Raw genomic sequence first — 24581 nt, 5'->3', positions numbered from 1 at the left:
GTAGTTGGTCCCTTTAAAGGACAAAATGGATATTCAAACACATCTTGTAATGTGGTAAAACAGTTTTTTATTCTAATTTCTCTCTGTTTAAGACAGCTTTTTAACATTTTTTGTGAAAATTGTAATTAAATTTTTTTTTCAGGTTTATGGCGGCAGGGGGAGGGGCGGCATACGCCCCCTCCAAAAAAGGCAATTTTATACACCACTAGTTACTATTTTTCAAAGAATTAAAATATCATATTTATTTTTTATAATTTACTCATTTTAGTAAATATTACAATATTTAAAAGAATGAAATTTTAATAGGGTGTACCTTATCCACAACCTAACACCCAACTTTAAGATTGACCTGTTATACTCGCTAGTGATGTAGAATAAAGTAATACCAACATGTTATTCATAAATATTATCAGTTTCATAAAAAAAACACTCTTTTATGGAGAAAAAGTGTTTTTTTGTGAGGTGTTAGTGATGGATTAGCACCCCCTCTGGAGCCCTTAATGCGCCATTTACCTAGAAAAAAGTTTAAAATTAAAGTCCATTCTTACACCTATTTTTTGATACCAAGTTATAGATTTTTGAATAAGAATTGATTAAGTTATAACAAATTATGTAAAAAAAAATTTTTTTGACCACAGTTTTATCAAGAAACCCATATATCGAAAATTTGCTACTAAAAACGTCATAGCTTTTTATAGAATTGTCCAATTTTCGTAATTTTTTCACCTTTGAATAACTGTATTTGAGGGCTTTCTAATGATATATAACATTCTAGTATTTGAACAATTTAAAAAAATCAGTCCACGAACCTATTATCTAATAAAAATTTAAATCCTTTCTACTTTATCTAATAAAAATGTATAAATAACTATTTTATATACTTACTTCAATTATAATATCATCTTAACGATGATTATTTATCTTAATATGATTCTTTATGTAATATATCTAAACTAATAATTAAATTCTAAATCTAAATAATAATTAAATTCCAAAAGGAAAAAAGTTTCAACTCGTTTAAAAGATCTTTCTCCAATGGCCGCGTGCATTTAAAAAACGCGCTCTTTCAAAGCCTATGAACTAATGACGAAACGACGTTGAACATTAAACGTTTCTGTACTAATTATACAGTAGTGGCCAAAAGTTAAAGACCACTCATTTTTTAGTTGGTTTCTTAATCTTTCAATTAAAATTAAGAAGATTCTAATTGACATATTAAATTTTTTTTTTTAATATCTTGTTAATTAAAACATACGGATTAAAGTGGTATAATTTTTTTAATCTAATTTTAATTAAAAAGCGTTTAACTTATTAAAAAACTGATGAGTACTTATAAATCTTCTTTAAATAAGTTGGACAAAATTTAACGACCACTTTCAAATCTTTAATTTGCACTTATTAAAAATAATAATCCATTATTTTTTTTTAACTGTCTTAATTGCTTACTACGTTGGCTATAAAATAAAGTGTCGAAACCTGAGTTTCGATATCAAATAAACATTTATTTTTTGAATTGCAATAAGGATATAAAAATAATGCAAAAATGCGTGCAAAGATCGAAGAAAAAGACAGATACGCGGCTCTTGTATTAAAAGAAGAAGGCTATAGCATCAGACAAATAGCAGAAAAGCTCGGAAGGTCTCACTCTTGCATTATTAACATAATTCAACGATACAAAGAGACCCAGTCAATTAATGATCGTCATAGGACTGGACGCAATAAAATTTCAAATGACCGTGATGTTCGCTCGTTAGTGAGATTAACGAAAGAAAACAGACGAGCATCATCTACAGACTTGTCTACGAAATGGACACTGTCAAATGGTCTGAAAGCAAGCCCTAGAACTGTGCGAAGGGTCCTCCACAATTTAAATTATTTATGGCGTGCTGCTGCAAAAAAACCACGCTTAAATAAAAAACAAAAATTTGCCAGGAAAGAGTGGTGCAAACTACATAAAAATTGGTCAACAGATCAGTGGAGCCGTGTGGTCTTTAGTGATGAAATGAACGTTGAGGTAGACAACAGAAAAGGTCGCGTGATGTTGCGTAGACTTCCAAGCGAACGGTTCGATGAATCATGCATTTTGAAACGAACAAAACAAGGCAGTGGTTCAATAGGCATTTGGGCCTGTATGAGTGCCTATGGAGTTGGCGTTTTTCATTTATTCGATGGCAGACTCAACAAAGAAAGGTACATCGAAATTTTGGAAAACTCGCTTATTCCTAGCATTGATTTATGGCAGTTGCAAGATGGATTTATTTTCCAGCAAGATAATGCGTCGTGTCATAAAGCGCATGTTGTTAGCGATTGGTTCAATTCTAATAAAATTCAAGTGCTTCCATGGCCTGCCAATAGTCCAGACTTGAATCCAATAGAGAATTTATGGTCATGGCTTGATCAAAAGCTTGGTAAAGAACAACTTTACAATTTGGAAGATTTGAAATCTTCTATCTCTCATCATTTGAAAAATGTGCCTGATGAAGTTATCAAAACTTTAATGAATTCAATGCCAGAACGAGTACAAGAGTGCTTGAAAACAAATGGAGGAACAACACGTTTCTAAATTATTTTTTTACTGCTTTTTGTAATATTTTTGAAAATGGTCTTAAAATTTTGTCCAATTTTTTTTCCCATTTATATTTTTTACTAGTCAGTTTTTTAATTTTTTAACATTATTTTGTAAAAAAATTATAAATTCTTTTATAATAAATATAAAATACAATAAAAATTCTTTCTAAAAATGTTTTTCTTTTTTTGATACCTTTTTCCAAAAATAAAATTTTACTAAGGTTAAAAATAAATTTTGAAAAAAAAAAGAGAGTGGTCTTTAATTTTTGGCCGCCGCTGTATTAAGATATTAAGATAAGCTAATGAATAGGCGATCAAGAACTTCCCCGGAAAAAATACAACTAAACCATATTTGACATGTATAAAATAAATTCTATAGTAAGGTATACCAATAAAGATATATTTGATATAAAATCAATCAAATAAGAAAACAATAACAATATTACTATTATAAATAATTGTAACTATATAATACATTTAATTAAGGTTATTTGTTCCATTAAGTATTGTTTGTTGACAAAAGTGTAGGATTATTATTTACTTATACTTTTGTCATTTATATTTTACTTTTTAAAGCTGTTGACATAGCAAAAAAAGTTTATACTGTAAACTTTAAGTAAAAATTAATAAAATTTAAATAAAAAAGCTATATTATATTATTTAAGCGATCACTAACTTTCTGAAAAGAATTCTGCGATATTAATTCCTTCGTTAAAAGAACTAAATACAAAAATATTGTAAAAGTACTCACAGTTATATTTATATTTATTTCAAAAGTTTAAAAATAAATTCAAACAAAATATCTAAAAAAAGCAGATGTTGATACCGTGGCCTCCATACTCACCTGATTTGAACCCAATTGAAAACATTTGAGCTTGGATTGACCGTGAATTGGCAAAGGTTCAAATTTCCACACTTGGCCAGCTGAAGGACGTCCTTAAGGAGACCTGGTATAGGGTCTCAGAAACGATGTGCAAAAATCTTGTTGAGTCTATGCCTAGAAGGTTTCTTAGTTGTATTAAAGCAAAAGGCGGATACACAAAATATTGATTGGTTCATAAATTACGCCTCCTAATGCATCGTGCATCTAAATTTATAAATAATTTTTTTTGTCTTATTTTTTTAATATCATGTAGTTGTACCTAATTATTACTTAGTATTTGTATTTTTTTTTTGTAAATTTTTTTAAAATTTTGTATTCTGTATGTACTTATCTAGTAAATAGAAAAAAACTAAACCGAAATCTTTTTTCGTTATTGTTTTATCGTTAAAAAAACGAAAAAGTTCTATTCTCAAACATGAGTGCGTCTAAATTTATGAAAACCACTGTGTATATATATATATATATATATATATATATATATATATATATATATATATATATATATATATATATATATATATATATGTATATTAAATAGTGTTATTTTTAGATATTCCATATTATGCATTTTTTGCTGGAAGAATAAATAAAAATAGCACCTGAAACATAAAAAATGGGAATTTTATCGAAGCTTAACAAATATTGCTAATAAAAGTCTTCCGCATTTATCCCAGGCCACTCGTTCTTGGTCTCCTCTCGCCTTTTACGACCTCCATCTCTATCAGATGAAACACCCAGCCATGTTTTTATTGCTGATTAAATATCAGCGTTTTTGGCTTCCTTTGTCATGGAATTTGCACGCACAGAATCTGTATAATACATAAATATACTGTAAACCCTTTGTATTTGCAAAGCAATCGAAATATATTATATTAATACTAATGACACAATTCAAAAAATACGTAAAAGATTAATAACCTGTCACAAATCAGCATATGAAATTGCATATGCCACTGCAATAAAACTTATACTGAGGATATTTTTCACTTTCAATTATCCTAAAACTTTTATATCAATAATGGTTAAAACGCAAACTGCAGGCAATAAATACCATAAATAAATTCCATAAAATTAAACACTTAATTAACAAATAGTGATCTACCGAAACCGAAATTTGAGCCAAGAGTACCAAAATTTGAAAAAAAATGTCAGTAATCCCTGAACTTTTTATGATCACCAAGTTAAAGCAAAAACTATTTTATATATACCACCATGTACCACAATTTGATAAAAACTATAATATGTCAAAAAAAAAAAAAAAGTAGAATATGTCTAGACATTTTAATAATTAAAGTTAACAATTGAAATGTTTTCTCTGCTGAATAAAACTTTTTCCATGTCTACAGCAGTTGAAAACAACCTTTCAATTTCAGTAGATGTTGGTGGAGGTGTAGGGATTCTGTTTGCCACTTTTGCGAAACCAAACTTTGCTTTTAATGTTGTTTTCCCTTCATGGTCTTTCCAAAGCTCTAAACAGCATGAAGATGTTGGGCTTTCTAAGTATTCGTTTAAAACTTCATTTGCCATTTGGAAGTTGGGTTTTTGGACCTTGTATTCTGTGAGTGTGCAATTATATTTTACATCATTGAAGAAAACCCAGTGTTCTCAATAGACGTAGTTTCATCTCAGGATTAGTTTCATTTTGGCTCAAAATGGAACTGTTTAATTCCAAAAAAATTTGTTTTTTAGCAGCTTGAAAGGCTTCTTGGGATCTAAAGAAGTGGTGCTTGAATCTGGGGTCAAGAAGTGTTGCTATTGCAAAATGATCATTGGTTTCTAAGTCAAAAAAAAAAAAAGTTCCTCCATTGTTTTCTTTAAAGCATTTTTTCATGCCAATCACTTCTTCGTCATCAAAGGGAACTTTAAAGGACTTAAGGATAGTTGTCGCAATTGGAATACATGCACTGATGCAAGTATCCTTTCCAGAGAACAATTTGGTGGTTTTTTCGAAAATCGCTAAGATGTTTACCAGCTTTTTACACAGCTTCCAATCCTGTACAGTGAACTCAATGCCGCTGGAAGGACGGATTAGCAGTGTGGTAGCAATTGCTGATTTCAAGTACAGAATTCTTTCAAGCAAGTAATAAGTTGAATTCCAGTGTATTGGGACACCATTTTTGAGCTCAAGCAAGTCAAAGTTGTCCATTTGAACTTCTTGCTGTTTGTAAAGCTCAGTAAAGAAGGAGTTTGAAAAAGAAGCATGAGTGCAAAGCTTTCGACATTTTTCTATTAACTTTACAGCACTTAGGAGTGAACAAATTTCTTTTTTAATCACTAGTTGAAGTGAATGATTTAGACACCCAGCAGACTTGTAAACAAACTGTGGTTCTTTGAAAGCTGCTTTTGTATTTGCAGCATTGTCTCTTAAGCAGACTGTGACTTTGTCCTTTAGCTTCCACTATTTCACAACATTCTCAAGTTTTTGAAAAGTATTTGAAGCAGTAAGTTTTTCATTAAACTTGAAACATGTCAGGCAGAATTGGATCCTCTCCCATTTGTCTGAAAAGAAGTGTGCCATCACGCCCAAGTATTCATTATGAAAGGATGACGAAGCGTTCAGAGCGATGGAAACAGTTTCAGCATTTTTTTCGTTAAGCATAATTTTCGTTGCAAGCTTAATCTTTTCATAGGCTGGATTGAGCATGCTTTGAAAGTATTTCTTACTTCCAATGTCAAAGTGTGGTGTAAAAACTGCATGATGGCGTAAAAATCCCGGATTATTCACAATTCACCATATGTCGAGGATAATCATTTTTTTAATAAAACGCACATATCTGTTTACATTCACTAGGAGATATGAAATTCATTATGGTGAGAATTTCATTTTTGTCATTTAGACCGAAATGAAATTTCGTTTCGGTTATCGCTTTATCATGTAAACAGTTTTTAATCGAAACGCGCATGCTTAAAATTTACATGATTGACATAGTTGTTTTTCTTTAACGCGGTATTGGTTATTTTCAATGTCATATTGTCAAAAAAATTTAAGTTCAATAAAACAGTAACAATTATACTTAATATGATTGTGTACGACCATAATACTTTATTTTATTCATAACAGTTTATATTTAAACTTAATAAATGAGGCAACACCAATGTTGTAACCATAGCTATATTACCTGAAACAAGACAGCTGGTCAACGAAGCAATGTACTTGTATATATTATTGTTTATAGGTGCTATTTTGAATTAAAGTTTGAAATGCGCGCTTGGTAAATCTTTACGGACCACTTTACTATGACCATCCCGAAATAAATACATTTTTCACTTCGTCCGAAATGAAAGCTCATGTGAACGATTACGACTTTCATTCCGCTACGACTTAGGTTTTGTTTCGCCCGAAATGAAATTCCATGTAAACTTGCTCTCAAACAATTTTCGCATGTTAACGCATTACTTAAATAGGGCGTTAATTTGCGCACGCTAAGTATAATTAGCTTGCGCATTGTAAACATTCACAGAACAAATCATTTTATTGTGTGTCCGCAGACATCAAGCCGATTATGTTTTTCGATAGTACATAAGTTAATTTATTTTATTTGTCGGAAAAACATCCGGGCGATTAAGTAAAACGATGCCGATCTAAAGCTGATATAAAACATGTCGGCAAGACATCGGGCCGAGGTCCATGTGTTATCTGGGGTGTTTTAAAATTTAAAGTATATATCTATAATGCCTATAAAAATACTTTCCCTAAATTGAAAAAAAAAATATCGTGCTCTGAGTCTTGACCACCAACCAACAGTCAACCCTGTCGCAAGCTGTGCACGGGGCATAGAAACATGCTCTTAGACCTGGCAACACATTCCCAAAAACTTTTTTTTTTGATTTTCTTTAGGAAACATACTCTCATTCAAAAAATGTTTTCGACTACTTTTTTTAGTGGGGGCCTGGGGAGAAGACACATATTTTAGGGGAGTGCCCAGGAATTTTGTTAAGATAAGTAACTAAGGCGCATAGGGCATGCTCAAAATTCTAGTATATTGTTACTGATGTTGAATGAGGATGAATTGCAATAATTTAGGGTAATTGGGGCCAAACCAACCCCACCCCCACCTCTAACTGCCTCCTTCCAAAAACTTCGTCTCCATTAATCGTAAAAAAATTTTTTGTTCTATAATAAACTTGATCAAAATTTTTTTAACATTAAAACTTACAGATGGATATCTATTTTTCTGTACTTTTTATTTACATTTTTATTGAAATAAAAGCAAACCAAAGCAACCTTTAATTATAAACAATTAGTCAAAGCTAACTGTTGCTAATTGTTAACAGTTGCATAATAACCCAAACGCGTTGACATACGAACTGAAAGCATGTTTGTAGCCATTAAATATGACCGATCTTTCATGCCGATATTATCAATCCATATCAGATGTTTTTATTTGAAGCATTTATTTAAAATGCCTAAACAGCTAAAATAACTAGGCAATTTTGTATATATGAAAATGGGCGCATCAAAAATGGAAAAATATTGACCACTTTGGCTAAATGTGTGTCGACAAAAATTGTTAATGAAGGCGCTGAACATGTTTTAAATAAAGCTGCAGAAAAACTAAGTTGTCAAGATTAGATAGACGAAAGAATTTGAATGCCATTATAAAATCAACATCCCCGACAACGCAAGGAAAATTTCTATCCCGTTCTATCAAAGATTTCAGCTCCAATGAACACCTTCGCTTTGAAAAATTTTAGTCCGAAATAACTCACTGTCTCTTTCGGAAAAACTGAGGTTAAGAAACCTTTTTTTCATTTGATAAATTGAACAAGTTTCAATTAAAACGACATGCCAGGTAAGGTTTTGTTGCTTAAAAATACTTTTAAATTTAATTTTGTTATGAATTTTTGTAACAACTTCATTATGATTTCTAAGTAATCACGACATGATTGAAGTTGCACATTTTCTGAGAAGTGAGGCAGGACGAAAAGTGTGGAATCTGGTTTCAATATTAAACTGATTAAAAACTACAAAATGATCGGAAAATTATTCAATTGTGATAAACTCCAATTACTACTAGAATTAAATGAAAGCGGAGAGGTATGTAAACTTTTACCGAAAAAAATAGTTTTTGATAGCAAGATTGCAATATGCATCATTCATTTTGATTTTTTGTGGATGTGTAGTTAAGTAGAAAAAATACTTCTATTGTGTATTGCAATGACATTGAAGAGCTTGTAGCAATGGTACTTCATCATAGAAGTCAAGGAAAAAATGATTTTGATATCAAATTAGGTGTAGATGGAGGGCAGGGATTCCTTAAAGTTACACTATTAATAACCCAAAAACCAGAGTTAAAAAATAATAAAGTTCTAGAGAAACTGACCAAGTGTGACCGATATGTGTGCAAAGACTTTAAAGATTCAAGCGTCTGTAAATTTTTTATATAGTCCATTTTTCCTACGTTAAACGAAATAGCATGACTTGCGGTTAATATCATAAATACCATAATTTGCGGTTAATTTTGTATAAGTTAAATATTTTATCCTTAGATTATACAGTATCTGAAGATCTAAAGGTTTAGCTTCAAATGGTTGGAAAACAAACTTCAACATCAAAGCACCCTTGTCCGTATTGCATAACCTCAACTCGTTTCAAAAAGCTGATCATTATACTCTAGATTCTTTGTGTAGATTATACCACCAGCTTTGAACTGTTTTTTCAAGAGTCTAGTCTTGGAGTTTCCACTGCAAAATACAATAAAGTACTTAAAGATTTTGAAAAAAATTGTCCATGGTTGTTTCGGAAAACCGTTGAGCTCCATATATGCTAAAGATTTAGAGGAGTTCTCTACGAACTATAGAAATCTAAGGACTACAATTCCTTTGAAGGTACCCATAGTTAAGCAACATATTATGGAATTTATTGGCATGAAAGGTGGAGTTTCGGTATGACAACTTTTAAATTTGATAAAAAAACAATTTATAATCTCAGTAATTAAACACTCTATTTCAACAGTTATGTAAAATTTGCATAAATTACGACGATTATTTATTAAACAAACATGCATTTTTTTTGTACTATTAATTTCTATAGGCTTAGGTTACTGGACCGAACTTGCTCTCAAATCCATTCATCATGATTTCAATCATTTTTGACGAATGATAAATGTTGGAGAGCATTGCCCAAACTATACAGAGGCGCTAAAAAAAGCGGTTGTTGCTTACAACTACAAGCACTTTTCAAGTAGCTTTCAATTTGCAGGAGTGTAGTTTGTAAAAAGTAAAATATTAAACCTCATATGAACAAACGTTTAGTATTTTGAAATGTAAAATATCAATCATAATCTAACCATAAAGACAAGAATTTTTTTTTTTACTGTAATAAATAGTTGTAGCAAACCCTACTCGACCCCTAATAGCCCTCACCTAGGCTATGGTTCCTAAATATCCTTTACATTTTTTTGCTAGTTTTACATTGAACTATATCAAAATTCATCGACAGATTTCATATTACATCAAAAAAAAAATTTTTGTTTAAAAGTTAAGACCATTTAAATTTATTTTAGAGGGTAAGTGGAGGTAATTCTAAGCTTTGCATGGTTATAAATTTTAAAAATATATTTTTTGATGAAATCTGTCACAATTGTTTTACAATTAATTGAGACGCAATTCTTGGAAGGTGGCAGTTAGGGGAAGGGGCGGGTTTGGTTAAGCTCCAATTACTCTAATTTTTTGCAATTCATCCTAATTCAGCACCAGTAACAGTATACTAGAAATTTGAGTATGCCCTATGCCTCTTAGTTACCTATCTTAAACAATAAAAATCCTGGGCACTCCCCTAAAATATGTGACTTCTCCCCAGGCCCCCACTAAAAAATGTTGTCGTTTACATTTTTTGAATGAGGATATATTTTCTAATTATTATCAAAAAAAATAGTTTCTGGGGATGTGTTGCCAGGTCTTAGAGCATGTATCTATGCACCGTGTGTGCCAAATGCTGTAGGACCCTCTGGGTTGACCAATGAACCAGTGAGCGAGAGCAAAAGGTTTCTCGAGCCACAGGTCTCAGCCCCTAAAAGGTGGGTTTTGAACAGAACACACTTGCTAAAGTGTGAATTAACTTTAAGTGCCACCACTGGCGTAGGAGTGGCAGAGATGTTTGTAGGTGAGGTTGAGAATATGGTTTAAAATGCGGTTTAGGGGAGCCAGGGTATCTAAAACCCTCATAATACATCTACTTAGGGGAAAGTAGATGTAATTTGGGGGTTTTAGATATCCTGATAATGGAAGTATTTAAATGAAAATGCTTCAGAACCATGAAAACTTAAAAAAAAAGTGTAAATGTTTTGAAAAAGCTCCAGACATAAACTGATAATTAGTTGTTGGGTAAATGATCTGGAACATGTAAAATACCTGCATTTGTCGATGCTCTAAGTTTCAGTGATAATCCCTTAGAGAATAAACTTACCGAATCCTCATACATACCAAAACGGACATCTGAACTTCCAATTAAAAGAGCTCAATCCTTTGCATTTACCAGTGTTTCTGGGAACACCCAAGATATTGTCAAAAATGATCTTCTTTATTTTATTGAACTTTATTTTACAGATGAAATTTGTTAAATTTTTTGTAAATGTGACCAATCGATTTGCTTACCAATTTATAAATGAAAAAGAATTATCAGCGAATTTCAGAATAAAGTCTCGGTTGCCTCCAACGGTTCCAAAGATCAGGCAGTATATTTTAATTTTTTTAAACCAAGGAATACCTTGGAAGCCCACGTATGAAAAGAATTACACCACAAATCCATTATTTGCAAGTGCTTATATCAAGTGGCTGTTATAACAAGTTCAAGTTAATTGACAAATTTATCATTTTGTTGATTCTACCACATTACTAATTAAATACCTGTTTTATCCAAAATAAGCACAGTGTGGGGTTATCTGACAAATAAATGCTGAGAGGTATGTAAACCTACACAAAATATATCTATTGATGAGTCACTTTTGTTGTGGAAAGGTCGAATTTCTTGGAAACTGTTTTCCCAGCAAGTGCCATATTTGGTATAAAAACATTTTCATTATGCGAGTAAGATTCAGGGTATTTATGGAAATTAATTTTATATACAGGACCTGCGCTATCTAATACTCTAAATTTAGATTATCGCTATGTTGTAACAAAAATTTAATGTCTCTTATAGATGGCTTACTTGACCAGGGTTAACGTTATTTTGATGCTGTTTGATTTCCAAACATAATCAGTATATCAACATTATCACTAATTTTAAGGGTATCATCAAAAAGTATTTATTTTAATATCTTCTACATATGCCACCCGTTTAATAATTTTGACAAAACAAGCCACCAATTGAGTTTTATTTTCAAAAAAATTTCCTATTTTTTTTCTCCACAAAGACTGATCTTTGATTTTAACTAATATTTGTTCACTTTGATTTTTAATAACGAAGAGTGTTGACTTGCAAAGTACCTATCGAAGTTTCAACGAGGTGATTTCTATTCAGACTTTTTTAAAAATAAACAATGAAACCTAAAATAAATATTGAAAATATTGAAATATATGAAGTTTTTACATAGTAAATAAAAAGCTAAATGATTTTTGTAAAAACTTACTGAACCCTTTTGGTCCCACATTTTATTTATTGATATAAAAATATATTTTAACTTGAGTTATCAAAGGCCTATATTGCATTTTTCCAAACAAGTTGCACTTTATTAGGTTTTCAGCATGGTTATATTTGGCATTTAAATTATTTTTTGTGACTAAAATTACAAACACAGACTTAAAGAGACGAAAAGTGCTGATAGCTCTAAATAACAATGTTATTGATATCAGTTAAATACAATGGAATTCAACAAGCTTTAATCAATAATTACTCGAAGTCGCTCGACCGACATTTCAATTTGTTTTGTTCAATGATGCTAAATTGTTTATTTGAAGGCTAACTTACACAGGCCGCTTCTGGTTATTGTTTGTAGAAAACTTTTTTTAAAAAAATCCTTGCAAACTATTAAAAAGCTATGTTAAGCAAACAGACCAGGCTGTTGAAATAGGCAGCGTGGTAAATGTTTCTTGATTCATTTTACTAGATACTTTGTATCAATACCTCCCTTATTCTATAACTTTTTAAATAATAAAGAAAAGCATTATCAACCGGAAAGGAACTAATATCGGAGTAGATATTTTTTTTGTAGCGTTAGTACTCATTTTGTCGAAGTCATCCATCCTTCTGAGCTTTTTGATTTCAGCTTCTTCTTTACCTGAAATAACACCCAAAAGGTAAGGGGTCGATTAGGCTTGAAACCGTGTTCAGGAAATGTCTCTTAAACACTAAAGTACAAATATTGAAGTTGTGGTTACTGGTTAGAGCTTCCTAATAAAACGGGTTCTAGATTGCTTACACCCACCGTAACTTCCGCTTTTGCGTTTTTAGTCGAGGCTAATTGTTGTATGTATTTTTGAATATCATATCAATACGATGCAGATTTGATTCAAGGTGGGGGCGTTAGCAATGTCAAGTTTGCTCAAATTTAAATCAGTAGTGAAAAAAGTACTGTAATAAAGAAGATGATGATATACTTTTTCTAAATGATATAGCTATCCTAGTAAACTGTAGGAAACTCGTAATACACAACTAAGAAGATTCACCACGTGGGACAAGCAAATAGGGGCTGATCCTTATTAGTCACACCAGGCAGAATATAACTTTGATACTTTTTTTTAAACTGCTCATCTGTGAAACAAATAAATCTGTAACACCAATTTCTTTATGGCCGTCTTAAGTGAGGCAATTGTTTAGGGACAGCTGAAAATAGAGCAACTCGTACAAGTTCGGTTAGCTCAGGACTTTCCAGCAACAAAATGCTAAATTTGGCTGCAACACTTAACAGAACTTCTGCCAAAAAATAGCAGAACCATACTTGAAAAGAAATTTGCAGCTCATTAACAGGCTTTGCAAGATTTTTTCTGCATCTCTCAAATAAGTATTCTTGCTGACGGCAAAAGCAATATACTGAAAAAGAAAATTGTCGACTGCAAAAGTCTTGAAAAACTGGCTCAAGAAGTTCTAGAGGCAAGAGGATTGGAGGAAAACCATTTGCTTAAGATTGGTATTGATGGTAAGGGGAGGACATCGTTTTTCAAATTTACCCATAGCATCATTGACTTAAAGCCTAAAAATCATGATGAGAAAGATCAACTTCAAAAGAGCATGAAACTGCTCACCAAATAAACAGTGAAAGATACAGAAGTGAAAAAACAGTTGGTTGCTGCTTTTCATAAGTTTCTGCTAAAGAAGTACAAGAAACTTATGAAAGCATAAGAAAAATTCTAGACCTTATTCAAGCTGGAAACGTTCCATTTGTAGTTTCTTGTGATCTAAAGATTGCCATCATTATCTGTGGAACTCAATCTCATTCAAATAGCTACCCTTGCTGTTGGTGTCATGCCAATTTACTGATTTTGCCAATATCAGCACTCTTTAAACCACTGGCTAAATCAAGGTAGACTAAAAATATTTTGTGTGAACAAGCAGCAACCCCAAAAAGGCTGAAGAGTGTCAAGGTTTTATACACACACCTATCATCACATGGGATGATTCTTCATTCATTCTAGACATAATTCCAAAAACGGAGCTTCACGTGATATTGGGAATTGTAAACCACCTGTAATAGGGACTGAAGAAAGAGATTCCATGAGCTACGGAGTAACCTTCAAATAAAATGTAACCATAATATTTGGAAAACATTAATCTGCTAATCAACCTTAGACCAAAAGAACTGTCTAAAGAAGTTTTAAAGTTTACCACCACTTAAAAAATTTAAAGCTCTTGTGTCAGCTTGTTCTGGAAACACTTTGGAAAAAAACTACTAGCATAAAATTACTGCGTTCAAGTCTTCTTAACTTCCCCTACCAAAAACTGTGATACCAAACGTGCATGAAGTTTTCTACTATGTGTCTGAGTTTATTTCCAAAAAGAAATGTTCCTTGGGAAGCTTCAGTAGACAAGTAAAACAGGTCATGTTTGCTAGCTTTTCCAGTAATTAAGTTCAATGCAAAAGGAAATTATCTCATTTTGACTATGATCTTCAACTTTTACGATACATTGTGGATTTTACCAGCAAACATATGTGATTTTATTTCAGTGACTGATCTGAATTATTTAACAAGAATTTATTTAACGAAATGAGAGTTCTTTGTATTTCAATGTCTCAATTAAGAATAAGAATAAAAATTTAATGGAATTTGGTGGCTTTATGATAATTTTCATTGAAAGAGACCAAAAAGAAGATGCTTATGCTATCCTATTTATGGTCTAAACAGATATTTTGCGTAAAACTCCAAACTCTTATATCTCGCTCGGACAAACACCATTGATTTTGAAATTTTTTGTGGTGAACCATGTATCCATATACTATTTACACCTAGAGGAGTTTCCTAGTGACATGAATCATAGGTTTACTTTCATTTTTACCAAATGGTGGTTAAAAGATATTGATTTTCCTTTAGTTAGTTTTGGAGATAAGCTATCTACTTATTTCTTGTATGCCAAGCTCAGACAACAAATATAAAATATAATAAGTTTAAAAAATTCACGAGTGATAGCTAATCAAAATCACAAAATATAATTTGTTAAATATGATTAAAACATATTTAAGTTTAAAACCTACTGAATGACGGAATAATTTAGTTTTTCAGCAATAAGTTTTTTTTTACTGCAGAGTAGCGATTAGTAGAAAGACAGAAGCAATGTGTTTAATTGAATATATTTGAAGCAGAAAAATAAAAATGGTTTAACATTTTTCAAAATGAATAAAATTTAAGAAAAAATGCTCTAAATATAGTTATTATGCAGCAAGAGCTTAATTTAACAGTATTCCCAATCTTTATGATCCTTTGGACGACATGCGATTGGACAAACAACGCTTCTACTTGAATCTGTTCTGTACTGCCCGACAAAAGCTCCTGATTCGTTTCTTTTTGTAGGAAATGGTTCGCCTTTAAACCCACTTTGACAGTGATATGCATCGTGTATTACTGCATTCTCATGAATTAAAGGCCAAATTAGTTTTCTCAAAACAGTCTGATCGTTTCCTTTTGGTGCTTCGATTTGCTTATCAGGGTCACGATGCGCACTATTAGTTACACTTATGTTAGCAATTTGGATACCCAAAGTTCGGTTTAATTCATTTCTGAAGCACCACGTTCCTCCTAAGATCTCTATATCGTGTTGTGGATGATCTCTCATGATATGGGCAATTTTTCCTGAATCCAACCATATTTTTACAGCGTCCGATTCTCTTTCTAAAATTTTAGAGTCTAAATCTCTAACACATGTGACATTTACTGTTGCATCCGCTACCGTCAAAAAACGCCAAGCCATTCCGTTAATATTAGTCATATCACCAAAACTGACCAAATTACTGACATTTAACAGCTCAAGGTTTTTGAAAAGCTTCGTTAGGTTTTTTATGTACTCCACATTTGTAGTGTGTTTATCGTGATAAACTCGAACCGTCCAATTATGATACAGTTTATTCGCAGACGCCTCTTTCGCCACTTCCTCAACAGCTTTACCATATCTTTCCCAGTTATTGCCAAAAAGAGAAAAAGACAAAACATGTGATTTAAAAAAATCGTCTTTTACTTCAACTGCATTTAAAGTTTCAACAGAGCCAATTCCGGAGCGGTTTGTCCTTGTACTTGTATTTGAAAAATTGTAATAATTTATTTTAAAGTATTTCGATGATTTTATAATTGTGTTAGAAAAAAGACATAACAAGATCAGCATAATTGCAAAAATGTTTATACAAAGAAGCAAAAATTTTTTAACATATACTTGCATTGTTAACTGTCATGAATCCAACTTTAATGAATCAACTCGAAGCAATATAATAATAGTTTGAATTGAATTCAACCTAACACAAAGTAATTATGTCTGTTAAAATATATCTACTAAATGATATATGTAAATAAAAATGTTTGTAAACTAAAGATAGGTTGATACAGAAATAAGATATAAACAATAATAAAGCATTACTTAATTGAATCATTGTAAATAATAATTTTTAATATGTGTAGTCGTTAAAATAACTACAAGATGTATTTTAAACTTAATGTAGCAATTCTTTGTTTATAACTTTTCATCGGATATATAAAAAAGTTTGTTAGAAAATTTTTGCTACTGCCGATAGACAGGTGATAACTTGGAGGCATGGAAATTATTTGTTTAACACTGCTTTGTTTATTGCTTGTGATAAAAAGAATGAGATGTAACAAATGTTCCTTTTGTAGCAGTAGAAACCATTTCTTAATAAATGAGGACATTTTTCGCGATAAAGATCAATGACAAACACAAATAAACATCAAATTTATGTTGCATATTTCTGCTATTTCTATTGCAATTTACAAATGTTTACTGTTATAGTCCACAACACAGAGTTGTAGCCATTTTCCATACTTAGGATGGCTGTTTGCTCTTTTGCATCGCTCCCAGTGAGAATGAAAGCTGTGATGCAGAGATTCATTTGCTTGTTCACTGAACTTACCAAGAGGCTCTTTTCGTTTTTCAATGAGTTGTGTAATGTGATAGAACACAGCATGAACTTTGGGAGTCACTTTAATCCTTTCTAAGTCTGTAAATGAGCTCTTAAATTCAGTAAATCTTTGGGCATAGTTCTCATCAAGAGATGTTCCAAAACAGGAAGAAACAACTTTTCCTAATTTTAGTGTGTCAATTATGCCAAAAACTTGAAAAGCACAATTCTGTTCAGCAAGCCTTTGAAGCACATCAATATTTTTCTGAGGCTCATGGACTACATTTTAGAAATCTTTCGCTTTTTTCACGTCTTTTCCAGCAGCTTTGAAAGCTTCAAAGTAATTTCCACAATTTTCCAAATTTCGCGAGCCAGTGTTACACCATATACATGGAGGACTACCTGCATGTGACTGCAAACCTCAGAGAATGTTTGCCAATTTCAAGTCACACAATACAACAAATGGAATATTTTCAGGACAGATCAAGGTCAAAAGTTTTTTAACATTATCATAATTTTCTGGTACATCTTCAACAACTGCAACAAGAAGCTGTCGTTTTACACTACTGTCTGCCGCAGTTTGGCAAGTCAAGGTCTTTTTGCTGGGTGGGTATGGAATGGAACTATTTCTATTGAGGTCTTGAACGCCCAGACTGATTATGAAAAAGCCACCAACATTATTTAACCCCAGCTTGACAAGATGTTTTGAGTATATTTGTCTCTGTGTCAAGATCGCACTTCGAATCTCTTTAAGATTCTTGCAGTGTACAACAATTTGTTGCCTTGTTTTTGTTTGATTCAGGGAAATACCAATCACACTCTGAAAAAAATAATTGGTAAGTTGACTTCCAAGTTGCATAAATTCGCTCTATAATCTGGTTCAACAATTGTTAATTTTTATTTGATTCAGAGTGGTGACAACCCTGTGTTTGACTGAAGTTGCACTAAATCCTCTGCTCTCAGCATTGGCTTACCATCAAAAAGGGTTTTTGAGCAAGAAGGACATCACAAATCTGACACCTTATAGTGGGTTCAATGACTATTGTGGAAAACTGAAAAAGAGTTGGAAGACTGATATTCCCTCCGTTGTTCTTACTTTGAAGACAAATTATGCAACTGTCACTCTTGCATCATGAAAGTTAATTTGACACCAATAATACTCTTTGATTCTTTCAATCAGAAATGGCGTAAGACTGCGAGTATACTTTTTCATACAGGGTATACACACAGTCTTCCTCCAGTCTTCATGTGATTTTATTGAATTTGGCATTTTCAAACTAGTGAGTTTTGTTGTCAAATGATGTGCAAACTAAATGAGCTACAGCGGTTTCCCAGAAGTTCGATAAAAACACAATTTTGAAAATTCTTCTAACCACCACCACAAAAATACTTATGGTTGATATAAATTAAAGTTCTTTTTGAAAGATTTGATGGATATTTCTTATGGAAATAAAAATGCAAAAGTAAGAAGTTTAGAAAAAAAACTTCATAAGTCATATTTCTATTATCAAATCAAAGGTAAAATTTCATAACTCAATAGAAAGAATTACTTATACTGTAATAAATCCAAAATATATGAAGCTATGATTCAAACAATATGTGTTAAAAACTGAGAATTTTACAAATGAATTTTTTTTCTCTGGCAAAATAGTTTGATTTTAATTTTTGCATTTTTGATATCAGGGGTATGTTTATACTCCCTCCAGAGGGTTTCTCCGGAACATCAAGATGGGATTTATGCCAGTGTTTTGAATTTATCATAGTTTTAATATTAGTACAGCATTAATTTTTTGATGTACGAATAAAGCTGCATTCAGATCAAGAAGTACCAAGCTAGCAGGCCAGTGTATACGAAAGCTAGAGAATCGTGCAACGTTGTCTGGTCTTTAAATAGCTTAAAAAAATGCTTTAACATGCATTTCAAGGCTAAGAAAACCAAATCAGATCTTTTCATTTATTCAATTTTATAGTGAAGTGGTGAGAATAAATTACTACATAAAATTTGATTATTTTAATGCTAATGTAGTGTTTTTATGACATTTTTTCAACTAAAATAAGTTTTATTTTTTTAGACCGTAGAGTTATACATTGCTATAAAATAAAGTGGAGTCCCTTCCACGAAGTGTAATTTATTGTTCTCAAGGACTATATAAGTTTAAGGCTTTTAAAAGTTAGAATTTTTAAAAATATTTTTGGTGTTACACATCGCACGAAAGAGAATAATGTTAAACTTAAGCAAACCTCATAACTTTTAGTCTTAGTTACACCCTTTGAGTGAACCTAAAAATGCATATTTAGAAACACTAAATCAACCTGATAGAAAAATGATATAAATATAAATTGAAGAAAATTAAGTATTTTTCAAACGTTTATGCCTGATATTGCTTGATTATTTCCAAAAAGGGTTATGGTTTATATAAACAAAGATAGTGACAATGCTAGTATAGGAAAAAATTCACATAGAATTATGTTCACACGATTAGGAATAACTATTTCTTTTAAAACAGTTTTAGTCCATTTATAAAGGTTGTAAAGTAGCATAAATTTCGACCAAAATATGACCTTTTCTATTTTTAGAGTCGACTGCAGCTATTGCTGCAATATATTTTATGACTATTTATCCATCCCTAAATGAATTACTCAAAGTGTTAAAAAGATATTTAAAAATACAGATAGCTGCAGTATTTTTACACTAATTAGAATTAATAAAAAATTAAATCTATTTGATTAATATTTCTATAAAAACTATTAAAAAAAATTAAGCAAAAATTAAAAGCTCATTTGTTTAACTTTAATTCTCCTCTTATTAAAATTGTTAGAAATAGTTTCAAAAAATGAGAATTAATTGATCAAGGCAATAAATACAATATTTCTAAACAGAAAATGAGATAGAAATACAGAAAAACCTATTTGAAAAAGTCTCGCGGATAGAATGAAAGGTATTAAACCCAACCTCATATTTTGAAATAATTTCTTTCGTAGAAGATTTAGAAGGCTAAAAAAAGTGAAAATGAAAAAATGAAAATATTTGTTAGTGGGCTAATAATTAAATAAATTAATAAATTATTTAAGAGTATATTCATGCATTTTATAAAATTTGATCAAAAATTTTTTTAAGACTAAAACCATTATTTTAAGCCAAACTCCGGCACCTATAATTCCTATTGTAAATAGAGTACTAATTAAGATAAAATTAGTATAGTTATTACAATAAAAGCTTAAAAAACTATGAAAATAATTATAAATCATTAATTAAAAGTTTATGTATCTAAATAAATATGATTTTCAATTAGACTTTTACTAAAAGAAAAATAACTTATTAACATTAAGAAACGTATTAAAGTTTTAGAAATTATATCATTTAGGTTTTTCTTTTTCATTTTTGTTACATCTAACATTTTTATAATAAATAAAGTCAAGATGACTAAAGTTCCTAGTTAAATCGAGCGATACTTGGAAGTTCGAACTGACAAAAAGCGGCAAGATTTTTGTTCGAGAGATTTAGTTCGAAAAAATTGTTAAAAACTGTGATTCACTATTCCAACAGTTAAATTTTTTAGATATTTTCACATAGGATAAAATTTTGCATGGTAAAAACAACAAAAACTTGTTTAAATTGATTGAAAAAAGAACGTAACTCTAAAAATATTATGATTATAAAAGATGATTCAACAAAATTTTGTTCTAAGCCTTGGCATTGTAAATATTGGGACACGGCATGGTAATAAAAATTTAAGACTTAATTTGCCGCATACTGTGCCAGGTAATTGTAAGTAGTGGACATGTTTGTTAATATTTCAATCGAAATCTGAGTCACACAGGGCTGCAGCTTCTTCTTGTCTCCGTCTAGCCATTTCTGTATCTGCTTCAATCCTGTCAATTTTTCTCGAACCAAAAATTTTTCGAACAAAAAATTTTTTTTTTCTATTTTCGAACAAGAAACATTCGAACTAAAATATCTTCGAACTAAAATGGTTTGAATCACTTTCGAACTAAGTCAAATTTCGAACCAACCAGCACCGCCGATTAAATCAAATCAAATAAAGACCAAAATTCTGTGTTAAAATTAATAAAATAGAACAAAGAAAAAAGTATATAAGATGACAATAAAAGTGCGAACGAATGGAGTTTAAACAACAAATACGTATCAAATATGACAAACTAACAAAAACTTAAAGAATATGAAATAATTGATTTATTTTTAGATAAAAATTCACAGAAAAAATCACCCTTTCTCCCACAATGTCACGGCTTATTCTCTCTAATGTGATTATGGAGAAGAATACTTGTATTCATGTTTCTATTTATTCTTTAAAAAATTATATTTTTAGTTACAAAAAAGTTCTATTTTAAATATTTCACAAAATTTTAATTATTGAACTTTTTTTTTTTATAAAAGTCATAATACTCTAATAGTTTTTAAAAAGATTGTCTTTTAAAGATTAATTGAAAATGAAAACTTCTTATTTTTTCAAATTTGTAGATCTATCATTAAATTGCAAAATAAACAAAAATTATTGCATATTCTACTAAACCCTAAGGTATTATTTTACAAATATAGTCTTCAAAACTTAAACCTTTTTTTTAAAAAAAATATTTCAGTATAATCGCGTCTGCTGGTAAATAGAGGGAATTTATTTATTGATCAATATCTCATTAGCCATGAATAATTCAAAGCAGTAATACGCTTTACTGTAGAGAGTTTTTCTTTGTTTCATTTAAGATATGGCCAAAGGTATGCGTCATAGGAATTCAAGTAATTAAATCTTAAAGCCTAATACAATGTAGGATATTATCAAAGCTTACTCATTCATACGCTTCCAGCAACATTTATAAATAGTTTTCATAGTTTTCCTTCTCCATCAAAAACAAAATATAGTTAAAAATATTAATCATGAATAAAAAGTTACCTTTAAACAAAATGTCGTTGTTGCAAGCAAGTCTGTTAAAAAATTTCGTAATTTGTTTTGAAAAAATCTTGAAAATTGTTGTTTAGTACAAAGAGCATTTGTGGTTAATATTACAGCAGCCTTATTATACTACAACTATTGTTACAAGATTTTTGAATTCACAAAGATTTATAGCTGATTGCATGATATTGACAAAATAAGCAGTTTTTTTTATATTCTGTAAAATTTAGTTTTTTGGATTTAGCGTTTTGGTTGCGACAACGACGATAAGCAATTGAAAAAAATAAGCTGAAACAGTTAATAATATTACCAATGTATCATTCACATTTGTGTATAACTAGGACATTTTTAATTTAAAAAATCATCAAAAGTTTGTGGTACGGGTTATGTAAATTGCAATACCTGCGAGTGATTCAGTAAAATTTAGTTTATAATTATCGGCCTTTGGATAACCCGACTTGTAAATTTTTGAAGGTTACTTTAATAAAAAAAGCTGGGGTTACACAGGTATATACGGTACTTAATATAGTTATTGTTTTGGAATGATTTTGATTAATATTCTCAAAATGATATTTATTTTCTTCAGAGTTTTTAAAAAAGTTAAAAATTTTAGTCTAAAAAATAGAAAGTTGTAATTAGTTTTTCACTTACACTCAATCAAATTAAATACAAGAATAAAATTTCAAAAAACAAACAGCTTCTTATTATACAAAATCAATAGTTAAGAGCCAACTATGATAAAACAAAGTTCGTATGAGAAATAGCTTATGTAAATATCCTAAAGTAGGGGCATTCCTTGAAGAATCAATATCAAAATTATCAAACCAACTAATAGTATTCTATTCTTGGAAAAATATTAAATTAATTCAATAAAATTATAATATGTATACAAACGAATAAGAAAACTTACCTCTATATTTTCCATAAACTATTTAAAAACTAAACCAAGTTACAAGAAGCTACGATTAGTACTTTTCACTATGAGCAATTAATACTTAAGTTTTTCTTTGATAAAGTTCTGCTATTGTTCCCATTGTAATAAGTAAAATAGAAAAAATAAAAAAGTTATCTCTTATTTAATAAGGAGAAAGTCCTACTTTAAATAATAGCGACAAGGTCGTTAATATATCACTAATTGAATAAAATGTACAAAATATGCACGTAATAATAAAATGTGCACGTAAATGTGTAAAAAATTATTAAAGTTAAATTCAAAAAGGAGAAACTTTAAGTAAAAATATTATTAAAAAAAAAACTCACCCACACAAAATACTTCATAAAATGAAGTATTTTAGACCTATTTCTAAACTTATATTGGTCTTTTTAAGAAGCAAGCAAAATAAACAAAGAAAAAGTTCAAATCTCAATATATAATAAGAAATTTTTAAAAAAGGTAATCATAAAACCAAAAAAAAGTTAGAAAATTATAAAACATAGTAGTTTAAAATTTACATTATTTAAAACGCTCGCAAATGTAATAAAAAAACGAAAAGTAAGAGAGCTTGTAGAAAAGATATTTGATAAAGCAAAATATAAGAGGAGATGAGGTCGCATTGATCGCCAGGGCAGAATGATCTTTTAGCTTTTACTCATTCATTTCCTTAAAAAGAGTCAGTTTGCAACTTTGTAAACCATTAAGCTGCCATTATTGTTTATTCGTAATATATTTTCATAAGGTTTTCAGCAGGATTAAAAAATAGAAAATATACGCTTTATTCATCAAAAGTGATTTTTTTAAAAATAGTATAGTAATTCAAATACATTTTCAATTAGATATATGTATAGGTAACAACTATTATATTTTAAATTTGTATGTATTAGGTCTATAATGGTGTATACATACATATGGCTATAAAAGATGTTAATATGAGATGTCGCCAATATTTTAACTTTACTTATTGGGGCATATTAGTACTTGACGATGTGGGGGTCATTAATCGGAGGATCAAATTGCCTCAACTTAGGTTTATTATTATTAAAAATTTATATATAACAAGCATAAGCTTTTAGCATTCCATTTTTGAAAATCTATTTGTGTTATAAACTAATATTATGTTACGTACTTTTTAAAAACAAATACTTTTACTTACAAAAAGGGAAGCGATTAAAGCATCAACGACAACGACATTATTATTGGAGAAGACAGATATGCTGGTACAAAAGGTCTTTGGGAGCTCTTCACCAAATTTAAGCCTGACAAAAGCAAGTACACGTATGAGGATCTTAATAATTACAAAAAAATACTCATCGGCACGGGTGCAATTGGATCTGAAGCAAATCCAAAAAAGCCAAGAGCCTCTTGGAGCGAAAAATATGTCAGCATATTTGCTCCCATTTGGAAGAGGAAAAAAATTAACACTCAAGGCAGAAAAGGATCTGGAGTAATTATACTCCCATGCGATCCGAATGCTTTCGTGGAGAGCTTAACTTGAGAATTGCTGCTTGGCATGCTGGAAATGTCGCCTCAAGAAACGAAGCTGTTGCAATATGCAATGAGTTGTTGAGGCATGGAGAGATGAATAAAGAGGAATATAAATCGATTCAAAGATACATCGGGGATTCTTAAAGAATATAAAAAAAGTATTCGCATATTAAAAAAATGCTGATTATCAATAATCGAAGATACATAAAAAAGCACATCGTTGGAGGAGGAGGAATTGTGGATGCGATTAAAAATTTTTTGAGGTGGACAGCAGCTTCGAGCATGTCAAAATTAACCATTAATTT

General features: G+C 30.5%; 1 protein-coding gene across 7 annotated transcripts; it reads right to left on the bottom strand.

Annotated features, from left to right (window-relative positions):
• Nucleotides 1-15157: 15157 nt before the first annotated feature.
• Nucleotides 15158-22881, bottom strand: LOC149877014 (uncharacterized). Of its 7 annotated transcripts, XM_090074622.1 has the most exons (4): nucleotides 22765-22840; nucleotides 19898-19939; nucleotides 16248-16326; nucleotides 15158-16006 (listed from the first exon to the last, which is right to left on the bottom strand). In XM_090074622.1, the coding sequence occupies exons 3-4, from the start codon at nucleotides 16264-16266 to the stop codon at nucleotides 15276-15278; spliced, it is 750 nt and encodes a 249-aa protein (XP_089930748.1). In that variant the 5' UTR covers nucleotides 16267-16326; nucleotides 19898-19939; nucleotides 22765-22840; the 3' UTR covers nucleotides 15158-15275. The 7 variants fall into 7 exon arrangements, with proteins under 7 accessions (XP_089930748.1, XP_089930747.1, XP_089930744.1 ...); XM_090074621.1 differs by lacking the exon at nucleotides 19898-19939 and having other exon boundaries at nucleotides 22765-22881; XM_090074618.1 differs by having other exon boundaries at nucleotides 15158-16326; nucleotides 22765-22819.
• Between the last annotated feature and the right edge of the window lie 1700 nt (nucleotides 22882-24581).

This window comes from Hydra viridissima, unplaced genomic scaffold (genome assembly GCF_058129835.1).
Source record: "Hydra viridissima isolate aposymbiotic clone 2 unplaced genomic scaffold, HvirCarnegie_v1 scaffold_17, whole genome shotgun sequence".
Taxonomy (NCBI): Eukaryota; Metazoa; Cnidaria; class Hydrozoa; order Anthoathecata; family Hydridae; genus Hydra; species Hydra viridissima.
This window is presented reverse-complemented; position numbering and strand designations above follow the sequence as displayed.